The 26,485-nt window shown below is 53.5% G+C and overlaps 1 protein-coding gene across 1 annotated transcript in view; it reads left to right on the forward strand.

Annotated features, from left to right (window-relative positions):
• The window catches only part of ZSWIM5 (zinc finger SWIM-type containing 5), a 97,017-nt gene that overhangs the window by 66,884 nt on the left and 3,648 nt on the right, over positions 1-26,485 (forward strand). The window contains exons 2-11 of the mRNA XM_065071545.1: positions 550-906; positions 9,435-9,583; positions 10,233-10,383; positions 15,071-15,250; positions 17,539-17,715; positions 20,076-20,222; positions 21,174-21,311; positions 21,848-22,108; positions 22,519-22,654; positions 25,298-25,455. Coding sequence (XP_064927617.1) covers positions 550-906; positions 9,435-9,583; positions 10,233-10,383; positions 15,071-15,250; positions 17,539-17,715; positions 20,076-20,222; positions 21,174-21,311; positions 21,848-22,108; positions 22,519-22,654; positions 25,298-25,455 — 1,854 coding nt within the window. The remainder of the gene's footprint in view (positions 1-549; positions 907-9,434; positions 9,584-10,232; positions 10,384-15,070; positions 15,251-17,538; positions 17,716-20,075; positions 20,223-21,173; positions 21,312-21,847; positions 22,109-22,518; positions 22,655-25,297; positions 25,456-26,485) is intronic.

The raw sequence follows: 26,485 nt of genomic DNA on the forward strand, positions 1-26,485 counted from the left end.
GAGCAGCAGATACCATAGAGCTCGAGGAAGAGTTTCCCCCTCCAGCCTGTGGTTCAGGCTGCACGTTGCTCCCCGTTCCCGCTGCGTGGAAGAGCTCACAGCTGCCCTGGAACACTCTGCATGCTTGAGGGAATGAAGCTGGGAGTTGTGTTGCATTTAATTTGTGGGTTTTTTTGCCTGCCTCATCAAAGAAAAGAAAACCTGGCCTTTTTCTGCCAGCCCTTACTCACGTGAGTTGGAAATTCAGTGAGAGGGAGGCGTGGATGAAGATGAGTCCCAGGAGAGAAGCAGTCTGAGAGGCTTTTAAACAAGTGGGAACCGAGCGGCTTTGCTCGCCCCTTGAGGGTTTGGCTGTTAAATAAACTCACTGAAGAGTCTGGCTGTATGTGTGTGTTGATGCAGGAGGGTGTTTGTACATGGGCTTGGTGCTGCTGAGTGTGAGCCTCCAGGATGTCACACGTTGGGTGGTGTGCTCCTTGATGTAGTGATGGCAGTCATGGTCAGAGGGAAACTAACGTGTCCTTTCCCTCTTCTCCTTTCCCTCTCCAGGTTTCCACCTCAGCGGGACGGTAACGGAACCGGCAACTGCGACAGAACCAGAGATGACCTACAAGGTGGCCATCAGCTTCGACCGCTGCAAAATCACCTCAGTGACATGCGGCTGCGGGAACAAGGACATTTTTTACTGTGCCCATGTTGTGGCGCTTTCACTGTACAGGATCCGCAAGCCGGACCAGGTGAAACTCCGTCTTCCCATCTCAGAGACCCTTTTCCAGATGAACAGGGACCAGCTGCAGAAGTTTGTTCAGTATTTGATCACGGCGCACCACACCGAGGTGCTGCCCACCGCCCAGAAGTTGGCTGATGAGATCCTGTCATCCAACTCAGAGATCAACCAAGTGCATGGTAATTCCTCCCTCTTCCCTGGGTGGTTTGGCACTGATTCACTTTCTGTTTGAGGTTGGACTGGTGGTTTCACACTGATGTGGTGACCTTCATTTTGCCATGTTTGTTGCTGCACAGAGAGAGGTGGCAGTGTCAAATAGATGTTAATCCATGGGTGTTGGGACCGCATTGATGCTGGCTAGATGTCCCTGTTCCGCCCTCTGTTCTTTAGGTGTTTATCTGTCAAATTTTGGCTTCAACAGGCGAGAAAAGGCGGAGCAGACAGGCTGGTTGTGCATAAGCCACAGCTCAGAGGGGGATGGAGAAGCCAAGGGTGGAGGAAGGGAGCACATTCAGTCCCCAACACAGAAGGATGTGGTGCTGAGACCCTGGGGAGCAGGAGGTGCAGTGGGCGTGTGGCTCCTGTGTGGGGACATGGTGTCAGCCCAGCCCTGCACGTTGCTAAGTTAGATGTGGCTGAGCTGGTGGGAGATAAAGCTTTAATCTCCATGGGTGTTAATTTGCCCATAATAAATGAGCACCGCTGTCCTGACCTACGGCACAAAGGCAGCAGAGGTGTGTCCTGGGGCTTTGTGTTTGGAAGATGCTTTTGACTTCTTTCCCTCTAAAGCACCAGCTGGGCTAGGGGACGGTGCCCATCCCTGCCCCACTCCGGCTGCCCACTGGCCCAGAAGGTAGCCCAGGCTCCCTGGGGAGTTGCACTGAGGCTCTTGTCATCAGCCCAAGCCAGGTGCTCCCTCTGTGTCTTTCTGAGGAGCCCAGGAGCTGAGGTTGCCCAGGGTCTGCAACAGTGAGCCGCTCCCCACGACGCCTGTCCCACCAGCTGTAGAGCAGAGATAATAAACACTTATCTGCCACAGAAGGGCGTTGGGGGATTAACACATGCTTGTTAAATGCTCCAAGAAGACAAGAAGCCCCATATGCAACCTAAAATAGGATCTGAACTGGTTGAATCCACATGTAGAGGTGAGGCCGGGGGTCCGTCTCCGCTGTGATGGCAGCTCTGATCTTAGACATTTTCCCCTCCCTCTTGCTGGTCGTTTTGCTTCTACCTTGGGAAGAGGCTTTTGTCTCCTTTGCTGGGCCACATCTGCTGCATGTGTGGTTGTGCTCTAAATTACCGGCTGGGGGTGGGTTTCCTCATTTTTTGGCGTTAGAAAAGAATGAGGAGCTGTGGTTCTGCAAGAATCTGGTGAGGCCCGCTCCTTCCCTGAGCTGATCCACTGAAGCTGAGGTTGGGTAAGATCCCTTCTTGGCCATTGTTTGAGGCTGCTTTCTCCTAAGCAGATTGAAGAAAAGCTTTTAAGGCTCTGAATATTTATTGCTCCAGAGTCAGCAAAAGGCTGGTGATTGAGAGTCTGACAAAGATACAGATGTTGGCTCCGGTTCAATATCTGCCTCTTGTTTTTACAAGTGGTTTTAAAAAACAAAGCAAAAATTCTCTGTCCATTCAGACTCGTGCAAATTCACACACTCCAGCGTGTGATTTTTGAACTGGCAGAGATGCATGGACTTACCCAGCAGAAGGTGGCACCTACCCAACACCCATGTGGCTGCCCAGCCAGGGTCACAAGCGAGTAAATGCCTCTGCAAGCAGGAGAGGAGCCTCGTCTCATCCTGGGGGAGGATGTAAGATGTTGAGATGATCTAAAGATGATCTAAGATGATCTTTGAAGGGTGTTGCACCCTGTGAAAAGGCTCAAAAATCCTCACATTCAAGTTCAGAGTGATGTTGTCCAGGGGCTCAGCTCTCAATCCTGGATGGTGTGGCAAGCTTTTCCTTCCCCGTCCTGCCAGTGAAGCACAGCCACAGTGCAGCTTCATCATGGAGCTGCTTGAGCGCAGAGCCCAGGGCGAGGAAGGGCTGCAGGCGCGTGGGCTGCTGATGTGACAGCAATCCGGCTGCTCCTCGCGAGCTCTGGTTGAAATTTTCCCTCCATCTTGCCCTGCCCAGCTGTGGTTCACACATTCATAGTGGGTCCTTGATCCTGGAATTTGCTTTACATAGAGCTTTATGGCCTTACTTGTGAGTTTCTGGGCTGCATCTAGTTCAGGCCCTTGGGGTCACCACACCTTTGGTCACCTCTGGGTTGAGGCCAAGCTGGCTTTTGGCAGCCCAGAGTTGCAGCCCAAATGGTAACGCACTGTGTGCGCTGGACACCTGAGGCTCTTGGAGCAAGAAGAGCTTCTGCAGAAATCCTTTCTTTTCCCTCGTTTCTTCCGAGGAGAGGTCTGTTGAGCTTCAGATTAGCGCAGGGTCTTCCCCACCTTCCTCTGGTCACCCGAAGGGCTGCTCTTTCTGTGATGATGGTGAGTGCATGGGATGGAGATGATTCTGCACCTTAGGAGCACCCTAGGCTCTAGTAATGCCCCTTGTGCTAAGCGATCATTTGGTTTTGTAAAATCAGGCTTTCAGGGCTGCTCCTTCTCCCCCTGCAGAGCCTGAATGGCAAAGAAAATTACAGGCCATTGTTTGGTGCTTGTCTGGGGGCTCAGAGCTTTGTTCCTTGCAGGAGTCTGTAGCCGCGGGCCGTGCGCCGCATGCCGATCTTCCCGGCTGCCTTCCTAGAAGGAAATGCAAACTCTCCAGTAATGATGGAGTCTCGGAGCGCAGCCAAGGCGCTGGCGCGTTCTCGAAGGATTCAATCCGAGCAGAGTGCTGAGGTGTGCGTGCCGCTCTGCGCTGCGCTTGACCTCCGGCGGTCACGTTTCTGCGCTGGTCACTGGCTGCAAAGGGCAGCGAGAGCATCTCGCATGTCTGGCGCCTCCACGCTCGGCATCTGAAGTGGCAGCTGGAGCGAGGAGACTGGTGTGGGTTTCAGTGCTGCTGTGTCCCCTCACCAAGTGTGTTCCTGCTTCCTGGGGACAGAGTCAGCGGTGTGGCTGTCCATCACGGAGCAGCTGTCGTTGCGCCAGCAAATGTGACGGGCGACTGCTTGACTGCTTGGTGGGGTGACTGCTGGGGGCAGCCAGGACCTGTAGCTTGGATCTAGCAAACAGGTCTTTGATGGAGTGAGGAGCATCTGGTGGTGGCCACCTTGTCACCCTGCTCCCTCCGTTCTTCACAGACAGGACTCACGTTGGTTTGCTGCGGGGCCAGTCTGGCTTTGGAGAAATACAAGTTGACAAAGTGGCTCAGGGCCACCAGCCATGGTGGGACGTGCCAAACATAGGAGCAGCTTTGCCATTGAGGGGTCCATGCTCTGCCGCCCTGATCCATGGGAAGAATATGTCCTTCTGAGGTGTGAATGAGGAACAGAGAGCTATTGCTTTGGTGCAGTAAGGTATTGCAGAGAGGCCCAGGAGGTGCTGGAGAGGGCAAGGCTGGAGAAAAGAACCGAAATGCAAATTGTAGGCAGAGGGGGAGATTCTGGGGTCAAAAGCAAGCAACACAGGGGAGGGGGGAGTCAGAGGCACCAGTGAGTCCTGACAGCAGCACTGGGTTTCCTGCTCTCACAGTGTGGATCCAACATGCAGCAGCAGCGAGTGCCCAGGGTCCCAGTCAACCAGCAGACTTCGGAGGGGGCATTCATCTCCTCTTGTGTTTTGGTTCATGCTTGTTGAGAACGATTTGGATTTATTTTAAGAGGAAGACAGGATCAGTGCGGGGGGTACAAAAGGAAAGCTGCTGTTTCGGGTAAGTCCTTTGAGCCTGTTCGGGATGTCTGGACTTTGGAGGCAAATGCTGGATTCTTCTTAAGGGCAAAAGAAGTCTGTGGCCAAGGACGGAGAGGAGGCTGATGGAGACCACTGCAGGGCCAGAGACAGTCGTCATTAAAATCTTAAATTACAGGCTTAAAGACAAGAGACACAGCTTTGAGGACTGATAGTGCCTGTGGGCTCTGAAGACTTGGGGTTTAGAGGGGGCTTGTTCATGTGTCATCAGGGAAGTCTCCCACTTCCTTGGGTGAGGAGCAGGAGGTTTTGGCAGACCTGGTGCCAGCAGCTCGGTAACTCACCCTGCTCAAGTGGTGCTTGGGCACGGCAGGGAGAGCTGCTGCCCCTGGCCCAGGAGATGTGATCGGGGTGATCTGTCTGTCCTGGGGAAATGCCAGTGGGTGACAGTGTGGTGTTCAGCTGATGCCATTGAAAGGGTTGGGATGCTCCTCTCAGCTAGAAGGGGGAAAAGCCACAGAAACCTCCACTGTCTCACAGTGCAGGGGCAGCTCCCTCCCAAGGACAAGCCTGTGGAGAATCACCAAGGGGCCTGCAAGGTCTCAGGAGCTTCCTTGGAGGAGAGGACCCTCAGAAAGCTCTTAGTGGGAATGGTGCCTCAAGTATTGGCTTGGGAAAACCAGATCTGCTCATGCAAAACTGTAAGGAGACCTCTACCTCATCTCACTTTTGTCCCAGATGTATTCATGACCACCTTGAGCAATTCCTTCAGTTCCTGGGCTAATACTGTCCTTCACATGTTGGCCCGTCTTGCTGCTTGTGCACAGCAAGTCAGTGGCCATGTGAACCATGCAGAAGTCCCTGCTTGCTTGTCCTGTCACACAGAGCCAGGGCTGATGTTTGAGGGGTCCTCAGGCGGTCTTTAACTTTGAGGCCATCCCATGACAGCATCTGGAGAGCAGCACTGCTAAATCTATTAGAAATTCTGCCTTCCCACTGGGGAGGAGGAGAAGGTCAGGCCTCCAGGGGATTCATGTTCCTGGTTGCTGAGCTGATGTGAATTTAAGGGAAAATAACACACCTGAGTGCTAGAAAGAAAGTCCCTGCCAGTGACTCTTCCCCTTTGTCTTGCAGAGCCGCTGGGCTTGCTGAATGACCCCACAGCACATGTGTGGTGCTTGACAAGGGGCTTCCAAAGGCAGCTGGACCCGATGCTGGTACCCACTGGACCAGAGAGCTCCTGGCCACCATGCTGGGAGTCAATCCGCTTTGACTTGCCCCATCACTGTCAGATGGGTTTGATTCTTCAAGCCCGGAGGCTTCATCCAACCTGCCTCCCCTTGAAAATGAACCAGGAGCCTTGGCAGAGCCTGTCTCCTTGCTTTGCTGCTATTTTTAATCCCTCGTTAGAGTTAATTTCCTTTCTGGTGCCTGGTTATTTTCTCTCCTAGGATTTCTGCTGTTTATTTGTCCACGTTCTCCCCCCTGAGCTGTTCCTTCGTGTCTGTTTTCTGTCCGGACGCTGGCAAGGCAGCCCGGAAGCGTTCAGCCGCACCACCATGTGCAGTCATGGGATGGCCCTTGCGAACGGCCACCACCACACCAGCCCTGCTCCCGGCACAGCCGACCCCGGCACCGCGGCCACCACGGCCAGACCTCAGGTTGCCAGTGGGGACTGGGCACAGTCAGCCACAGTGACCGCAAAGGAGTTGCTGGGTTGGCCACCTGCATCCTTAGGTTGCTTTTACCATGAGTTTATCAGCTCCAGGAACTGGTTAAAAATAATAATTTATCCCTTTTTCTTTGTGTTGCCACTCATGCTCCGGGTGAGACGCTCTGGGAGTACTTCCCATGCTGCTTGACTGATTTATCTCCCCTTCTTGGGTTCATGAGTTTGGGTCTGGGATGTGCTGATGCCTTGGCATGAGCCACAAGGTCCCACAGCCTCTTCAGCCCTGTAAACCTGCTGCTTTCCAGTTCAGGAGCCCCTTATAGGGTTTTTTTTGTGTTATTCGGCTCATTTCTAAGCAAGAATTTTCCATGCCTGTTTTCTGATTTGTAGATGTTTCCAGTCCTTATTTCTCAATCTTTGTATCCGCCTGGAGAAGTCTCACCTGGCTGTCAAACAGTTAAACCCTGAGCCTGCAGTGAAGGGGGGTCCTGCTTGGAGTACAATGGATTGCATTTTTATCTCTATTTCCACAGCCGGTGTAAATGGGCTAGTGAAACCCTTTTTCCTCTCAAGATGTGTGGTGACGTTTCCTTACATCTGAATCCGGCAGGACCAAGATCCAGCACATCTAAAACGGGGCTTTTTGGAGCAGGAACACTGCTACATGAGAAACAGGCGCTGGGCTGCTTTACATGCCGTTCTCCGCTCCTTTGGAGTGGGGACATGGAATTGCTCATGGGCTGCGTCACGGCGTGCTGCTGCCGAAGCCACCACGGTGTAAATCTTGGCAAGGGGAAGTGGACAAATCCAGCCATTAATATTTAAACCCAGCACAAATCCCGTTGTTTGATCTTAAATGTTTATCCAGCTCCCCAGCGTAATTGGGCAGCCCGTTATCTGGTGGGTTGCGTTGCACGTGTAAGAATCTGCTATTACAACCCTCTCTCTGAATCTTTTATAGGAGAGTGAGATATGTTTACAAGCAAATTTGGGTTTTATTTGGAGGCGCGGGAGGTGCGTTGCTAATTTGGCTGCAGCCCGAACCCCAACGTGTGAAACGCTCAATGTGTTGCGTGGGAGGAGGAGGTTTTATTTAGCTTCATGCTGCTTTCCTCGCCGCTTGGGCTTTCTGTCGCTAACGTTGTATGTGAGCAGCGAGTGCTGAGGGTAGTCCCGGGAACCCCACAAAAATGCAGCCACTTCTTGAGTCTTGCTGACTCCTCCACCTTTGTCGGTCACAGCAGCCTCAGTGAGGGACCAAGGGTGGGCTGAACTTAGGTGGGATGCGACACCCGAGGTGTCTGTGCCCTCCTGGTCCCTATGGATGCAGCCAGGTGGCCCTATAGAAGCAGCTGACATGACACGACTGGTCTGGGGAGCTGTGGGTGGGATGGTGAGGAGGAGGATGAAGAGCGTGAGTGTCTGGGATACCTCAGCGGTGGGGCCGGATAAGCACTTGTGGTAGACAGATTAGTCATTGGTTCCTGATAGGGGATAATCGCTGGCTTGTCTGCTCTTTATCTGAGATAAGGACGGGGTTGGGGGAGGGAAGGAAAAGGCACGGAAAAGCTGAGACGGCCAGGAAGGACTGTCCCCGGACTGGTGGTCCCTTGTGACCTACGGCAGGGCTTGGCCATCAGCGCGGGGGAGCGGGATCAGGGCACGCGTGGGGCTGTAGGCGAAAGCCCTCGTGCTCATCCAGGGGCTGTGATTTCCTTTCTGCTGCTTTAGCTTCTGTCCCAATTATGTGGTTCTGTCAACTATAAATTATTCTGCAGAGGGAGCAGCAGCATCTTCTCCCTTCAGCACGGTGCAGGCTGTGCCCAGAGCTTGCTGGAACAGCTTTCGGGCAGCAACTGTTAGCAGAAATTAAAGGAATTTTGTAAAGGACATTAAATACAAATAGCTGTATCTTATCGGGTCAAGAGCATCCTCAGCCTTTGCCAGAGGAGCAAAACCCCTCGGGTTGATGTCCTCTCACTTGCAAGCAGAGAAGAGACAGTCACCCCGCTGAGCAGGCATCCTGGAGCCTGATTTTTTTTTATGAATTGCATTTGAGCTCCTGGTTCAGCAACATGGAGAGCTGGGCCATGCACAGCATCCCGAGCTGTCTCTGTGTGAAAGTGATGTCTGCTCCCCAGCCAAGTGGGAAAGATATCGTTAGGATTTAATGTGGAACATCAGCTACAGCATCCCTTAGCTGTCCGTGCAGCATCTCCACACTGAAACCCTTCCTTGCTCCGGAGGGAGATGGGATGGGAGAAGAGGACCAAAGAGGATCCTTCAGCTGTGCCAGTCCCTCCTTGCATCTGGTTTTCCGTGAGGAGTTTCTGCAGAGCAGGACTCAAAAGGGGAGCTGAAAAGCTGAGTTTCTGTTCCCTTTTGTAGTCCTGGCTGCTTGCTGGAGCCACGCTGCTGCCTACTTTGGGAGCTTGGGAGGCCGGGGCATTGCTGGGAGGTAGGGCAGTGCTCCGGGCCAAGTGGGAGTTGAAAGGGATAAGGCAAGGGGAGGAGAATCCATGCTGTTGTTTAAAGCACTTGTGTGGGGTTTTTTGTTGTTTCTGGGTTTTTTCCTGTTCTATGGAAGATTAAATACAGCCTGTGAACACACGTATGTGTCTGCCAAAGGCCCCGCTCTGGTTGCAGTTTGCTCTTAGATGGATTATTTATCCTTTGCTCTTTCCAGTGGAGGGTCTCCCAGGCAGATACACTGATGCACAGGGACATTTCCCCTGTCCTAAAGCAAATAAGGGGCAGGACCAGGCATTTAACCTGGAGGCCCTGTGCACTGGTACCTCTGTTAGACTGTTCCTAATGTGGGGAAGGGCTTGAAAGAAATGGAGCTTACTGATGCTTAAACAGACCAGTAGTATGAAGCTGGAGGAGGAGCACCCCAGGCGATCCTAGGAGCTGGGAGTGCTGCAGGCTACACAGCTGCCCTGTCTGCACCCCTGAGGCTTCAAGGCAAGTCCCTGCTCTTCCTCAGCCTCCCTGCACATGGGATGCAGGGGGAGAGGGGCTGGGCGTTAGCCCTGTGGTCAGGATCCCTTCTGATGGCTGCTGCCACCACCCTGGAAGGACAGCATGATGCCGTCAGCTGGGACTCACTGCTAGGGAACTGGTTGGTTTTCCCTCACCTGAGCTGATAAAATAGAGGTGGGTCCACTTCTTGCTGCTGAGACTGCTGACCCTGCTGCTATAAACACGGTTGTTTCTTTTCTCCTCCTCCCTGTCCCCCCAGGTGCTCCTGACCCCACTGCTGGGGCCAGCATTGATGATGAGAACTGCTGGCACCTGGATGAGGAGCAAGTCCGAGAGCAGGTGAAGCTGTTCCTATCTCAGGGAGGGTACTACGGCTCGGGGAAGCAGCTCAACTCCATGTTTGCCAAGGTGAGAAGGAGCCGATTGGTCTCTCCGCTCTCTGCTCAGTGCATCACGTAGCCGGCAGCTCGCTGGCTGCCCTGGCGGTGTGCCCGTCACAGCTGGGAATCTCTGCTCCAGTGCCTTCTCGCCTGGTTGTGGAGCAGGCGGTTGTAATCCAGGCTCTGGGTCAGGCCTGGGTTGTCTCACCCGCTCTCCTGGCAGGTCCCTTCCTCCCACACGATGGGTTTGCTGTGGTTCTGTGCAAGGGAGGGCTTTTCCCCTTCTTCCTGTCAGCACGGTGGGGGTAAAGCCGACCCTGCAGAGCCTACCAAGGCCATGGAGAGGTGGCAGCAGCATAGAGGCTCTTCAGTTTCTTTGCAGAAGGGCCTTGTTTTCATGTCCTTAATTGCTTGGTCCTCTTCACAGCCTAGGCTGTGGCCGTTACTCAGCTGGACTCCAACCAGCCAGGTCACAGCCATTGCATGAGTGTTATATTGTATAACTACACATTATACACACACACACACACATATATATATATATGTATGTATCTCTTTACACTCTTGACACCCAGACTGAGGCAGCTGTGGGTTGCCAGCCAGGTGACCAAGTATTAAACGCCTCCAGGGGACTGTGTTTTGTCTCACAAAGGGCCTTCTCTCTCTGCCGTTTCCAGGTTCGGGAGATGCTGCGCATGAGGGACTCCAATGGCGCCAGGATGCTGACGTTGATAACGGAGCAGTTCATGGCTGATCCTCGGCTCTCCCTCTGGAGGCAGCAGGGGACGGGCATAACCGAGAAGTGCCGGCAGCTCTGGGATGAGCTGGGTAAGGGTTACCACCTTGCAGAGAGCAGCAGCAGGGTTGCCTGGTCAGCCAGGCCAGCAGACATTGTCTCAGAGGCTTTTGGGGTTCTTGTTTGGGAGCTGAGGCCATGAGAGATGTCAGGAGCTTGCTCTGTCCACTGCTGGGGAAACGCTGGTGGGACAGCCGAATGAGTCGCCAGCAGTTCAACACCTTAAACCAGCCCCTCTGCCGCAAAGGAGTCCAGGATGATGGGTGTGCAGAGCGTGGCTGGTCCCATACTTGCAGCAGCCTGGTGTCTGGTGTGCTGCCCCGCAGCCTTTGCAAGGGAGGATGCCGGCTGGTGAGCCCCAGGGCCTGGCTGCAGCCTGGGGATGTGGAAGCGCCATTCCTGGAGGAACCGTGATCCAGAGGGGAATGGCAGGTTCTCAAATCTCATCCCGTCTAACAGACTTCTGCGTGCTTTGGTGCATGTTTCCAGGGTGAGGGGGGCAGGATGGCCAGCGCAGAGCCTGGCTTTGAGGGAAATGCAGTTCTGGGTAATTCTAGCTAAGCACCTTAGACACCAGCTCAGCTGGCTGACACCATAATATCATCAGAATAAAACATTTAGATGACGTGGTCCCAGGAAGGTTGGTGGTGTGGTGGAGTTAACCCAGCAGTTCTGGGTTCTCCTGGACATCTGGGATCTTGGGTGAATAGTTTGGTTTGTACCATAGTTTCATGATGAGTGAATTTGGGCTTCTCTGCAGCCTGCTGGTGAGAGATGCTGTGTGAGGACAAGGGCTCACAGGCTGGGACCAAAGGGATGCTGTGGACCTGGAAGAACACCGAGGGTGGTCCATGGTCTGGAGTACCTGAAACTGCAGCTGGGGTCACAGGCTTTTGTACCTAGTGTCCAACAAATGCAAACATAGCCATGAGACTGGAGAGCCTGGCCAAACAGCACCGACAAGGGCTGGGCAGGGGTGGGACGTCTCGCTTCTGTGTGAAGTTTCCTAGATGGAAATAATCATCTGAACAGCTCATCTGTGCTTGCTTGCCAAGAAGATATTTCCAGGATTTTGGGATGTGCAGCTGGGTGGCTGGATATGCAGGGATCCCAGAGAAGTGGCCAAATCCACCAAGCCAGAATTTCCGTATGGAAGAAAGCAAACACATTGGTGAAACGTGGATGGATGTGTGTCTAGGTCGGCCTGGGTGGAGGAGGAAGTTTACCCAGAATTACAGATTATTTGGCCAGACTTCAAACCTGCTATCCAAGCCAAGAGCCCTCCCTCGCTTCCTGCACTCACAAGGCAGGAGTGGTTGCGTTTCAGTCCTGGCTTAACCACGCAAGGGCCAGGACAGTGCCTGTAGTTTTGGTTGGCAGAGCAGGAGGAACTGACAGCGTGTCCCCATCAGCAGATGGCAAGGTGGTTTGGGAACATCGGGGCCCTACCAAGGCTGGATCAGGGTGACAGCAGGTGGAACACGGTGCCAGCCAACGCACGTCAGAGTGAGCCGTTCGCCTAGCATGGGCACGTCATATGGGAGGATTTGGGCATCTCCATGTTGAAGAGAAGCTTCTGCAGAGGACACAGTGGTGGTCCAAGAAGCAGGTCCAGGGCAGGATGAGCATGGACTATACTCAGAGCAGGGATTATTCCCCCAATTTTAGAGAAGCCTTTTGGATTTGGCTCGGGCGTGGAGGGACCAGAGCTGCAGTGGTGGTGGTCACCAGTAACAAACATCAGCAATGTGGAGAGATGTCCCAAGCCATCACCGGGCAGGCAATGGTAGCCAGGGTGCGTGGGACGGTGAAGACACGTTGTCCAACCACCCATGGGCTGCGGATGCTGAACCCGCCCAGCAATACTGCTGGTGCCAAAGGGAGGGATGAGGGACCTGGTGTGCCAACTGCTGTGGGAAGCCCCAGCGCAGACTGTGTTCTCCTGCCATGCAGAAGAGAAAAACAGACCTGGCAGGAGTTATTTTGGGCACGTGCTTAATAATTAATCATTGATTTTAGAAAACACTGCATCACAGACTTGCGTGGGACTGGAAGAAGATCAGCCTTAAAGAAGATTGTGGATTTATGCTGGGGAAAATGTAAAGGATTTTGCAGGATTTAAGAGTTAAATAAAATAAATAAATTAAAAGGGCATCGTTAGCTTGTGCATGTGCTGCTAACTGAACATCTATTGCCCCGTCTGCTGGGGAGCCAAAGGAAGGACCTGCTGGATGGAGAGCTCTGCAGCGTGGGAGTATTTGCCCTGGCGCTTTAGTACTTATGATTAAAGCCTAATTACAAAAAATAGACGAAAAACCAGCTGAAGTGCAGCCTGACCTTAATCTGCCTGGAGACGGGTTTATTTATCTCGGCCACTTGTTTACAGTGGGGAATTTCAGCAGATTAAGCTGGGGAGCGACCCTGTGGGAAACAGGAGAATTTCTTTGATGGTTTGGAAACTTGGGCGCGGGATCGGAGCGCCTGTCCTCTCTGGGGCCAGCAGGCAGGACCGCTGGGCTGGGAAGGCTCCAGCCTCCTCTGTCCCCTGCACCCAGCTCCGTCATCAAAAAGCATTTTTGTTTAGAGGCTTAGCTTAATCATGATCTGCTGCTTTGTTCCCCACTTAACCTCCTGCTATCAGAAAGTTCAGATGAAGGTTTCTGCAGCATGTGAGCAGACACAGTCTGACCTGGTGCGGCGTTTCGGCTCAGGACAGCAGTCGCTTGTGCTGTCAGCTGATGTCACTTGACCAAAGGGCACAGAAAAACCCCTCTTTTCCATTTCCTAGATAACTATCGCAGCCCAGACAGATGCAAATATCTCTTCCCTCCTTGTCACTATTTCCTGGCCACATCTTCCCTTCTGCAGGAGAGCCCAGGGGCATGGTGTTTTGACAAGCAAAGGACGCCTCGGAGGGTTCCCAAAAATAGGCTGCGAAGTCATGAGGCTTCTGAGGATTGTATCTTAGCCAAGCTGTGGGAGCCAAAAATCCAGCAGGCACATCCCGTCTCTGGGGATAACGGGGCACCGAGCTTTGTTACTGCCTGTTAGCCGAGCCACCCTACTTGGAGGTGTGAGCCAAAATAGACAGATGCTGCTTTTTGCCCTAGAAGCCCTGGAACGGATGAAGAGGGGCAGTAACAACAGGTGGGAGTCGTGGTGGGAAGAGGATGCCCGAACCAGTTGGACCCCCGAGATGCCCAACAGCAGGAGTGCAGGGTTTAGCTCATGCCTGTCTGAGGATGGGGGAAGTTTTATGCCCTCGGGCTTGACGTGGGCAGGCACCCGCTGCTTAGCTGAGGGACAGTAACCAGAGCCTTAAGGAAGACTCATTTTCTGGAGCTGGGACCTGATTTTGGCAAAGACGTCGTGTCCATGGAGCCTGTGGGAGCCTGGGAGCAAGTGGCATGGGAGGGTGGACCCCGAATGCGCCTAAGGAGTCAGCTCTTCTCTTGCACATGACATTGTAGCTCAAAAGTCTTATCCCTGCTGCTGATCATCAGAAAGGAGAGGGGGGTCGGTGGCGTTTTCTAAGAGCAGCAGAGCTGAGATGCAGGTGGAGGTGGAGTGGGCAAGGGCTGTTTTGAATATCTGCTGATCTTCAGTGCCTGGGGTTGCTTTTCCCATGCCTGTTCCTGGAAGTGTTGCTGCTGCCACCATCTGTGTTGTGACACTGTGACATCTTTCTTGCCAAGCCACTCCAAGGAGCTGGACGTGCACAGCCTCTGCACCTTATTAATGTCTGCAGGTCCCAAGTGGCAGAGGATGGGTGCTGGGAGATGCACCCCAAAAGCACCACCAAAGCTCAGCTATAACGCAGAGGAATGGGGAGACACCGGAGCATGGTCAGGACCTCACTGCTCAGCCTGGTTTTGCCTCACGCTGCCTGGAAAAGGGACCAGCTGCTCCGGCTGCCTGTATTGAAGCCACAGCCTCGCTCGGGGCTGTCTGGCTCATCAGCACAGGGCTGTGTCCTTAGGCCTGGTTCTGCCTCTTGTGCAGCACACAGCATCATCAGGTCTATAAGATCCTCTGGTCGACTTGGAGGGTGTCAGCATTCCCAGCCTACTGGTCTCTCTTCTCTGCTTGGGAGATCTGGAGTGCTCAGGTCTTGGAGGGCTTCTTGCCTGTGAGATGTGAAACCAAGCTCATGTTCCTCTGCTGGTTCCTCTGCAGTCTGGGGACTAGTGGGGCTTAAAAGAAAAAAAAGGAGGAAAAAAAAAAGGGAAGAAAATACACCAAATCTCCTTTTCTAAATAGCTGAATGCAAATGGCCTGAAGAACAATGGCAGATGATATAGCATTCGGAGCGGGCTTTAAAGCACTTGGAACGTGGGTAGGATCAAAATCAGGTTAGTCTTTGGAGATACAGACTCTGCAGCTTGCCAGGATGTTTTTAAGCGTGCTTTGATGTGTAGTTCAAACACTAGATTTGTCCTGGCAGACAGAAGCACTCACAAATTCATACACAGCCGCTCTCTCCTTCCCTCCTCCCCACTGTCCCCCATCTCATGAGATTATAATTTAGCTTCATTACAGAGGAGTTTTACTTTTATTTAAAAGCTGTTTAAATCCCCCTCATGGGCCCGTGCATTGTGCTGAAATGAGTTTACGGACGCCGATGAAACCTTGCAGGCTCTCACGACAAGAGCGGCAGCAGAAGAGCTTTGCCCTGTGGGTACGATGGTGGCACTTACTTGATTTCTTGGCTGTGTCTAGGGGCGCTGTGGGTGTGCGTGGTGTTAAACCCGCACTGCAAGCTGGAGGAGAAATCCTGCTGGCTCCGGCAGCTGCGCAAGTGGGGCGAGATGGACGTGTGTCCCCTGGAAGACGGCAATTATGGTAACGAGCTTCCCAACATCACCAACGCGCTTACGCAGAGCTCCAGTCACAGCCAAGGTGAGTCTGGGCAGGGGGTGCAAATGCAGCTGTTGGCCACAGGGGTTGAGTCAGGATCAGAACTCACCTCAAAGTTGAGAGACCTCAGTTCGCCTGCTGATGGTATCTTGGGGATGCATGGGAATACAAAACGTTTCTCTCTACAGCCTTTGATTTTAGATAGGCTTGGAAATGTTGGGCTCTTCACCCAAGATGAAGTCACCAGTATTTTAAGCATCAAATGACTTTCAAAGGCTATTTTAAAGCAATTGGAGCGTGGGGGAGTTTGGACCCCTGTGGTGTCTGCAGGGTTAGATGTGCAGTTCTACAGAAAACTGGGGCTGCCTGAATGGGAGCATCGCTGACTTCAGGAGCCCGGGCTGGGAAGTGGCAGTGAGGAGTTGTAGCCTCTCCCAGCCCTTGGGCCTTGTTTCTGGTCTTCAGTTCAGGTCTTAGGTAAGTCATTAGCAAAGGATGTTAAATGCAGTTCAAGTGCAGAGCACGGATGGAGCAACGTAGTTGTGAGGTTGTTCCTTAGTGCTAAAGTATTTTCTTAACCCCTGACAAAGCGTTTGATCCCTTTAAACTTAAGTACTTTTTCCCCTTTCTTTTTGCCTGAAGTAGACATTAACTGAAAGTTACTGCTCTTAACATGCCTCCATCTGCTGTGCTGGAATTGTTCTTTGGTGTGTTACGAGCAGCCAAGGTGGGAAGAGGAAAGGGGGAAAGCAGCCATGCTGCAAAGGAAACGTCACTCTTCTGGGTGGGATTTGTCCCCCAGCAGCGGTTTGGGAGGGCAGCCGTCCTGCCAGCCCGCCCCAGCCACGGCCAGAACCGTGCGCCCCAGCCAGCTCTCCATGTGCACCCTTGGGGAGTGACTTAATTTAAACCGGACTTGCTCTGTGTCCTGTGCCAGCCTGGGACTCCCCTGGTGTTCCCAGCTCCACTGAGGATTCACTCCAGCACTCAGGGCAGGTTGCCAGGGCTGAGCAGGTCACTTTTTTTAGACATACGGGGCACATCCCCTTGTCCCCATGTTCCTTCCTCTCCAAGCAGGGGACTGAAAGCAACTCAGATCCTGGAGGTGTCCTGGGGTTAATGTTTGTGCATATGCAAATACTGCTGCAGATTGTTGCCAGTCTCTTTTATTACTGAAATGAGAACAGCTGATTCCTGAAATCCTTCCTGGTAAAGTGAGCAGGCTTGGTTGTGTACGTACAAACACCTGTTTAATTTCCCTCCACCTCGGGGTGCCTGCAGCATTCAGACTAATTGCTTGTTGCCATCGTTTCCGGAGCGTGTTTATCCAGCCTCCCTGGATCAGCTTTGAGCAGCGCCTTTTGTTTTCCCCTTTTGAATGCATTAAACTCAGCCTGTCTTGTGGGTTGCAGGACCTAACATTCAGTGTTGCATCCCATTTCGGGCTTCCCGTTTTGCAGCCCACTGGCTGTGTTTGGCTCTCATGATCTGGCATGGCTGGAGTGAGGCAGGATTGCTCCAGACAGGCCTTCTTCTCCCAACAAACCACTTGTCTGATCTGTCTGGACAGAGCGAAATGCTTGTCTGGCATTCGCTAGCTTCAAAAATGTCAGTGAAGTTACAGAGCATCTCTGAAGAGGAGCACAGACATTGCTTCAGAGCAGCGGAGGGGCTCCAGATGATGCCATCTCCTCCCTTCCAGCCCTCTCACACACCCTGCAGAGGTTGCTGGAAGACGGTGGTTCCCCCATTGCCCACAGGCAGATGAGACACACTTGTGTGCTTCCCTTAGCGGTTTCAGGTGCTGCTGATTTAAGCAGCTGTGGTTCAGTGAAGCCGGGGCTTTACTTTGGGGTGGAAAGGAGAGCTCATGGTGCTTATGGGGCTGTAATGCTGAGGAAGCCCAGTCCTTTCTTCTGGCAGCTGCCTGCATGCTGGCTGTCACAGGGCTGGGAATGCACTGCCATGTTTCAAGGCATCAGACCCATGTGTTACAGTGGATTATTGTCAGAAAGCTACAGGCAGGGCGGTCTCTGCCTCTTATCTCACCTCTCTGGTCAAGGTGGGTGTTCTAGCAAGTTCCTTAGCAGTGCTGTCTGAGGAGAAGGCAGTCTCCATCACACGGGACAGGCAGCAGAGGTGTCTGAAGGCAAATCTGCTGCAGCGCAGGAGCCAGAGCCCCTGTGCTCAGAACAGAAATGGCTGGAGTGGCACCAGGTAGGGCTTTGCTCTCATTGTAAGGACATTGCTCTGCCTAGGGAGGTCATGTGTGGGGGTAGGAACAGGCTGCCCATGTCCCACCAAGGCACTGATGTTTTTTCTCTTTGCAGACTCACTGGCCAGGCCCAGACGAACTGTGTTCACCCGGGCGATCGAGGGCTGTGACCTCCACTGGCAGGACAGCCACCTGCAGCGCATCATTAGCAGTGACTTCTACATGTCTCCCTCTTACCAGCGGGAGGGCGAGAGCCTCCTCTTCAACTCCCAGGGCCAGCCCCTGTGGCTAGGTGAGCATCCAAACCCGCAGCCCCGTGCGCGGCCGTGGTGGGTGGGGTTGCTGATGGAGAAGAGCCGCCCAAGGCATCGAAGAAGCTTTGCCACTCTGGGTCCTTGCAAGCTTCTGCATCCTAGGTTGAAAGTGCACCCCTGGCCCTTAGCCTGAGGAGCAGGGTGGACACAAGGACTTGATGCCATCCCACACCCCAGCAATAGTCCTTAGAGCAAGTCCCACATCATTACAGTCTGGGTTGCCCTTGGGCAGCTTGCAGGCTTGTCATGTCTTCTTTCATCCTGCCAGTGCTTGGCCGTCCCCAGTGCAGGCTCTCACTGTTCCCAGTACAGGGGGACACTTAAGGTCCCTTGAAAGTTGGATGGGGAGGACAGCCGTATCTTCTGGACTTTTTCTTCTCTGCTCTTGCCCTTAAAGGCAATTAGCAGATAGTACAGTTAAGCCTTGTATGAGCATAAGGCATACTGGACCAGTCAAACCCAGTACACTGTAGCTGTTCTGTAGACCTTTAGTCCATGTATCTCAAGGCACACAACTTCTCTACTGAGAAGTCATGACCCTGGGTAGATCTGCAGACCCTTGACAACTATGTGTCTGGGATGAGAACAAGTGAGGTGAAGGGCTTGGGGGTGCCTGGTGTCGCTGTCAGACCTCAGGTTGTCCCCAAAAATGGGAAACACAAGCCCTCCACACAACCACGAGGATAGATGCCTTATTCTCACAGCCTAAAAGGTGAATCTGTGGACACGGAAAACATCACAACCCACCACTGCACTGTCATCCACGTCCACTCCAGGCACTGGGGTCTGCTGTCACCCAGCCAAATGGGAAGAGGATATTTAAAGTCATCCAGAGATGTGGTTTGTGGAGCAGCGGGCACTAAGTTGCTATTAAGGCCAGGAGATAAGTTAAAAAGGGCCTATGTGACGACTGCTGGTAGACCTCTGCTAGCTTAGCTGGAGCTGGAGAAGACATTTCTACTCTGGGAAGAGTTTTGTTTAGCTGCAGGCAGCACGTCTCTTGCCCGCACAGCCATAGGCAGCGGTGGTGGGTTAATGCTTCCATGGACTCCATCTAGCAGGGATGTGGTGGCCACAGCTTCCCTGTCTCTGCCATCATGTGGGTTCTGGTGAGCCCTTTGGCCCAGCTGGTTGGTACATGTTGTTTTTCTGATGTATTTGCTGTGATTTTTGGATTTTGCGCTTTCTTGGCACCCCCTCAGGGATGCAGTGCTGGGAGAGGAGTGTGATTTGTCAGCAACTTCAGTGATGAATTCAGCGAGAAGCTGAATATTTCATCCATTTAGCAAATGAATAGAGGGAGCAACAAGATGCTTTTTTACAGATGTGTTTGTTCTGAAACCTCTTGCTTTTGTATTCCTTGCGGGTGACCTTTGGGACATGGAAACCTCATTTGCGGAGGTGGTTGTCTGCATTTCTAAAGCTTTCTGAGCTCTTCCAGGAATAGAAATTAGCCCTCTTCCATAATTTTAGATCTTCTATGGTTGCCTTTCCCACCGCCCCCCACTGGCGTAGTAGGACATTTTGCAAGAAAATGGGATTTTCGCTGCTTGTTATGCAGTGTGTCATGTCATCTGCTCCTGCTAATTTCTCACTCAGTAATAATCCTCTCCACAGTTGCTTGTGATTTCAGGTGAGCAATGAGCAGCAGGAGCAGATGAATTCCTAAGCAACTGTGAGTTTGGCGGGGGGGGGCAGAGGGGAGTTCATGCAACTGTTCCTAATAATAATCACCAGGCAGGAGAGCTACAGAAGAGATGGGATGTCTGCAGAGCTCGCTCCACAGAAACATTAAGGAAGCCATTCAAAACATCACCCCCAATCTGCCAGTGCCCCCAGCACAATGCTGAATGCACAGTCCCCCCCATGTATCATTGCTGGTGTGATGAGAGCAGGGGGAGTTGTTGGAGGAGGTGCTAAGAAGCCATGGAGTGCACAGCAGTGAGAGAGAGAAATCACCATAAGCCGTGCAGATCTGGGGAGAAATGAGTGGCGGGGTTGTAACAGCCTGTGCTTGGAGCTGTCATATTGCAGCAATGATGTGTTGGAAATGCTCCCATTAGATAGAGTTTGCGAAGGTGGGGATTTAGGTACCGATGTGGCTGCTGTGGGTTGAAAGTGGCAGGAGTCCCATCAGTGTTCCTGGTTGGCATCCCTGCCTGCAGCAGGGAGACAGGGATGAATTCAAGACAAGGAACAGGAGTTCAGCTGGGGCTTGGGGGGATCAGTAGAAGAAAATGCTGTGAAGTTTGATGCTGTCAGGTTCTCTCCCCCCATCAGTACCATCCCGTGAATTTCTGTGCTCAGCCGAGCCCCTGCGTCTGTCCTTGCCTTGCAGAACACGTCCCGACAGCCTGCGCTCGGGTGGACGCCCTGCGCTCCCACGGCTACCCCAGAGAAGCTCTCCGGCTGACTGTTGCCATAATCAACACCCTGCGACTGCAGCAGCAAAGGCAGCTGGAAATATATAAGCATCAGAAGAAAGGTATGAGTAGAGCTATGGGAGGAGTGTCTCACAAGGCCTGGTGGGGTGTCCCAGCTGGCCGAGGAAGCCTTCTCCACCTCGCAGAGTAGTGCTGCTCCATCCAGAGCAGCGGAGGTTGGTGGTGGGCAGCGCTGTATGGGGTTACTCACACCCTAGAAAGACAAATTGATGCATCTGATTGTTTGAGCCAAATGGCATTGGTACCCACATGCTAAATACAGAGGTGCCACGTGCTTCGTTCAGGCTGCTACAGCAGGGATGTTCTTGTTCCTGCTGTCGCCGTGTCTGGTTGACTGTCAGGACTGCACAGGCAAGCGATGCCTGCGTTAAAGAGGAGCTGGGTGTCTGCAGAGCTGCAGTAACTTGGTGTGTGTGCTACCTCCACCTTGCATTTGCTGAATAAATTGTACCAGGAGGAAAGCCCGGTGCTTCTGCTTTTGCAAGTGCAGTTGGCAGGGAGCCGGGGTCAGTTACTGCAGCGCTGCTGGTGGTCGGTGACTTCTGGACCTCGCTAGCTCAACCAGCTTGAGATCCTCAAAAGATGGAGCTTTTAAGGCTTACTTGGGCGTCTGTCATCTCCGGAGAGATTTCTGTCTGTGTTTCCAAAACATTCAGGCTGCCGTTGCAAATGAGTCCATAAGCTGCAGGTCTGACTTTATAGACCCTGTCTTGGGACTCTGCAGTCCCACGTGTCCTCCTGGAACAGAGAATGAGCTGCTGCATCTTATGTGGCCTGAGGGACACCTCTTTTTGTTGGGTGCCTGCTCCCTCTGATGTCTGTGGCTGCTCTGAGCTGCTCCTTGCTCTTGTGAACCACTGTGCCAGAATTGGCTCTGGACGTTCCCGTGTCCACAAGGGTAAGAAAAGGCCTCTGGTCTCAGAGACCTCTCTGGGTGCAGAACCTGTCTTTAAATTCCTCACTTTTATGGTTTTTCTGTTCCATTTTTGCAGAGCTGCTGCAGCGAGGAGCAACAACCATCACCAACTTGGAGGGCTGGGTGGGCCATCCTCTGAACCCCATCGGCTGCCTCTTTCTCACCCTGACCGAAGCTTGTAGATTAGAAGAGGAAAATTGCCTTGAAATTTCAGGTACCGAGCACTTCTCCTGGCTCCCTTCCCGGTGCTGCAGCTGAACTGAGCCTGGCGGGACAACCATGGGTGCAGGTCTGGGGCTTGGGACTCCTGGGCTCCAAATCTTCCCGCTCTCCACCCTTGCAGGAGCAGCCAGGACAGCGCTGCAGTGCAGGGCGGGAGCAGTTAGTGCCCCGAGTTTTCCCAGTGAGGTTTCCCAACCCAGTTTTTCTGGTTTTCAGCCAGAGCAGCTCAGGAGAGTGACTTAGCAGAGCTGGGCTGAGGGATGCCAGCCTGCGGGAAAGGTCTGGCGTCTGCTGTGCACCATGGTGTACGGGTTTCAGGTCTCCGGCATCTCCTAGTGACAGCAGGAAGGAGGGTGAATCCCACATCTCCTGCAGGGAGCTTTCATCCATCTTTTCTGGGTGACTGAAGGCAGGCAGCAAGTGAAGTGTGGGTCTTGCTTCTGGAGTTGAGAGGTTTTTGTCTCTGCTGTGGTTCTACCACCTAGGAAGACTCTTCTAACGCTTCTGCATCTCTTCCCCTTCTTCCAGACACCGGGGACTCCAAACCCCCAGTATATCAACATGTGCCCGTCGCGACTGGCAGCCAAGACAGTGGCGAGTCCTACCTGTCCTTGGCCTTAGAGGTGGCCCTGATGGGAATGGGCCAGCAGAGAGTGATGCCTGAAGGTCTCTATGCCCAGGACAAGGTGTGCCGCAATGAGGAGCAGATCATCGCCCGGCTGCAGGACCTGGAGCTGGACCCGGTGCTGGTGCAGACCCTGCGGAAGCAGTGCATCTTGCTGCTGGAAGGTTGGGGCTCGGTCCATCTAGCTGGCTTCTGTGTCTTAGCTGTGTGTTGGTGACATCTCCAGGGTGCCCTTTCCAAGGCTGCTTCCTCTGAGGGTGAGGTGGTGCTGAGTCTGTAGGATGGCTGCTCTGCCCAAACCTCTAGCAAAGCAAGGGTTTGCTGACATCCCTGCAGCAAGACCACCTCAGAGGCATTACAGAGATGGGTGCTAAGCATCTGGCCTCAGTTTTTGAGGGATTTTGACCAGAAAAGGTTTTTAGAAAATGAAAGAAAAGCCAGTTGCCCAGGATCCAACTTGGGTAACACACTAGGGAGCTGCTGTGAGCAGATCTTCAAAGCTTTGGGGTGGTACAAACCCCAGCTGCAGGTCCTGCTGTGCTAATGATGGCTGACAGGCTCTGCTTCTGCCTAGGTGGTCCCTTCAGCGGTTTGGGAGAAGTCATCCACCGTGAGAGTGTCCCCATGCACACCTTTGCCAAATACTTGTTCTCTGCGCTGTTGCCCCACGATGCAGACCTGGCGTACAAGCTGGCTTTGCGGGCCATGAGGTTGGTGCATGTTTTATTCTGTCTCTGCTCCTAGTTTTGCTGCTCTTCTGTGCTCTGCTGGGAAGCTGGGGTGCTTTGTAACCCAAAAGCAGGGATGGGAGTGGAGACAGGCCTGGAGTTTGTCATCCCTGAGATCATGTGCAGTGTGTAGGGCCACGCAGGCACAGCAGCAGCTCACAGAATGTCAGGGATTGGAATGGACCTTGAGAGATCATCTAGTCCAATCCCCCCATGGAGCAGGAACACCCAGATGAGGTTACACAGGAAGGTGTCCAGGCGGGTTGGAATGTCTGCAGAGAAGGAGACTCCACAACCCCCCTGGGCAGCCTGGGCCAGGCTCTGCCACCCTCACCGGGAAGAAGTTTCTTCTCATATTTAAGTGGAACCTCTTGTGTTCCAGTTTGTACCCATTACCCCTTGTCCTATCATTGGTTGTCACCGAGAAGAGCCTGGCTCCATCCTCCTGACACTCACCCTTCACATATTTATAAACATTAATGAGTCACCCCTCAGTCTCCTCTTGTCCAGCTCCAGAGCCCCAGCTCCCTCAGCCTTTCCTCACACGGGAGATGCTCCACTCCCTTCAGCATCTTGGTGGCTGCGCTGGACTCTCTCCAGCAGTTCCCTGTCCTGCTGGAACTGAGGGGCCACAACTGGACACAATATTCCAGATGTGGTCTCCCCAGGGCAGAGCAGAGGGGCAGGAGAACCTCTCTGACCTACTGACCACCCCCTTCTAACCCACCCCAGGTACCATTGGCTTCCTGGCCACAAGGGCCCAGTGCTGGCTCATGGTCACCCTGCTGTCCCCAGGACCCCCAGGTCCCTTTCACCTACACTGCTCTCCAACAGGTCATTCCCCAACTTATACTGGAACCTGGGTTGTTCGTGCCCAGATTCAAGACTCTACACTTGCCCTTGTTCTATTTCATTAAATTTTCCCCACCCAGCTCTCCAGCCTGTCCAGGTCTCTGGATGGCAGCACAGCTTCCAGTGTCAGCCACCCCTCCCAGTTTTGTATCACCAGCAAACTTGCTGACAGTGCACTCTATTCCCTCATCCAAGTCTCTGATGAATATATTGAACAGTACTGGTCCCAGCTCAAGAGGCTCCTGCTCTTTGTTTGGGTGATTCCTGGTTTACAAGCCCCTTTCCAAGTGATTTGCATGAGTCTGATAACGTCTGCTGGTCCAGTCCTGCACTGAACCGCTACCTGCCTGTTCTAGTGACAGGCATCCTCTGCTGGAGCAGGTCCCAGGCTGGCATGGTGCTGTCATCTGCCTTCCATCTGCCAGGCCTCGGGCACCCTGCCGCCCTCCCTGCCCACGGGAAGGGCTGTTTTCCCGGCACAGACAGACAGACAATTTGCTCTGGGCTTCAGGATGTTGCAGAGCTGGGGGGAGAGCACAGTCGTGTTCTGTTCTCCATTAAAGTCCAGCTCTGTCACAGAGACTGGGGACACAGCAGGTGCCCAGAGCCGCCCCATCTCCCTCCCCAGTGCATGACACACCTCAGACATCAGCCCATGTACCGCAGTTTTTTGGCAGGGACGGGATGGGTCTCGAAAAGGCTGGAATGTCGGCCATCAACCCCAGAGCATCCCAGTGCCCTCTCCCTCTAACACCGTTGAAATCCCAGCCCAGAGCATCATCCTTCTTGCAGCATTTCCTTGGTGAAATGGGCCATTTCTTCCCAGCACTGGGGGAAATTTTGAAGTCTCCTCATCCTAGGAAGAGCTTCTTGGGAGGACAGACAGGCTTAATGAGCAGCCAAGGGCCTGCACAGTGTGTGGGGACACCATGCCTCACCAGACCTAAGAATTTCAGTTACAGAACAGGAACAGGACTGAGTGTCCTAAGGGTGCACGTTGCTCCCTCATCATCTGTTACTGCCTGTCCCCTGCTCGCCGCTGGGACTCCCTGCGCTGGGGTGTCTCAGACCTGAGCTGAGAAGGCTGGGGTTCTGCTGCACCATGGGTACCCCAGGCCTGCAAGTGAGGAGAGCAGAGGCGGTTGGTTGCTCTCCATGTCCAGGGGGACAGCTTCCCTCCTGCACACCTCAGCTGGCCTTCAAGTTGGTGACACCAGCACCAACTCAGGGGTTTAAGAGACAACATGGTTTTGCCACCGTGGCTGGTGACCTGAGACTCCTGCTGCCTTTTCTTAGGCTTCCTTCTCCCACAGGTTTTCCAGGCTTTTAGATATCCCTGCAAAAGCAGGTAACCCAACCCAGCTGTGGGGACCTGGGGGAAATGTGCCTCTGCTTCTGATCATGACCAGGCGTTTTAAGAAGAACCAGATGATAAAGCCAGGAGTTCTGCTGGGTGCTCTGACATGAAAGGGAGTGGGGAGGGATTTTGCTTCTTTTTTTTTTTTTTTTCTGAGACTTGTGCTTTTCCTTACAAGTTTATAAATCACTTCACAGATCATTCTTTTCCTTTCAAGTCAGTCTGAGATTGATCTCCCTGCCCATGTGTTGAGCACACAGCCTCGGGAGCCCCCACACGTGCACAGCAGCAGGATGCTTTCAAAGGCATTGCTGCGGGCTGCTGTCTGCTGGCAGCCCCTGCCTCGCCTCGGGGAGAGGGGACAAAGCCAGGGCTGGACTGGTGTCTGACGCTGCCTCCTCCTGTTTGTCCTTCAGGTTGCCCGTCCTGGAGACCACGGCACCATCTGGCGATGTGACTCACCCCCACCACCTGGTCTCAGTGGTCCCCAGCAGATACCCACGCTGGTTCACCCTGGGGCACCTGGAGTCGCAGCAGTGCGAGCTGGCCTCCACCATGCTCACAGCAGCCAAAGGTTGGTGTGGAGGCAGCTCTGGGACAGGGGTGATGGAACGATGCTGCACAAGCGCATCAAAGGGATTTTCTTGGAGAAAAGTGGGAGTGCCTGCTTCTGCTCCCTTGAGCCCTGGAAGAGACCGGCTGGGTGCCCCACTGGCAGCCCGCTGCGGGCAGGGCACGGCGAGCTGGCTGTGGAGCAGCCCACTGGAGTCTGGGATCTCCAGGGCTCGTGTCCCAGAGGGTCACAAGGCTTGTGGTTCAGCAGCATGGGACACGAGGCTCCCAGGAGGTGCCGGCAGCCCTGCAGAAATGCAAACCACAGCACTGCTGATCCTGGGTACTGCCCCTGGGTGACACTAGACTATGTTTGCCCTGCAGCATGGTCAGCTGCCAGTTCAGCTCACCCTGCCAGACATGTCGTGGGTTCATGCCATGGTTTATTTTGAAACTGCTTATCCTTTTACCTCTGCTTTGTCTCTTCCTGCCCTGTAGTAATGATCTTGCAAAGGCTGTAGGAGGGAGGAGACCTCCCTGTGCACCAAACCACATGTAGCTTTTGGCAGGGCTGAACATGGGGACAGCTGTGCTGAGTGGGACACTGGGGTCCCAGCCATAGCGGGGCTTGTAAAACAATCCTCGCTGGTCTCTCAGGCCTCTTCAGTTCCTGCTCAGGCACAATGATGAAGGCGAGCATGGGCTTTTCATTAAACGTCATTCTGTCCAGAAACCAACCCCACCGGGATAGTGCCTTGTGCCCCGTGGAGGCAGGTGAGCTGAGCAGTTGGTGCTGCCGCTGCTGTCCCACCTCCAGCCCCCAGTGCTGCCAGCCTGATGGGGACAGTGTCGCTTCCCCGGTGAGGTGGAAGGTAAATGAACCATCAGAAAGCTCCAGCCTCTCTGCCTTGGCAGCCTCTTCTCTCCTTCCAGCTCCCCTCCTTTTGGCTACGTTTCCAGGACTGATGGTTTCCTGCCCCTGCCTTGCAGTGCCCTGACCCGCGAGTTGGTACATGGCTTATCCTTAGTTTCTTCTCCCTTCCAGCCTTTAA

Source organism: Columba livia, chromosome 8 (genome assembly GCF_036013475.1).
Source record: "Columba livia isolate bColLiv1 breed racing homer chromosome 8, bColLiv1.pat.W.v2, whole genome shotgun sequence".
NCBI lineage: Eukaryota > Metazoa > Chordata > Aves > Columbiformes > Columbidae > Columba > Columba livia.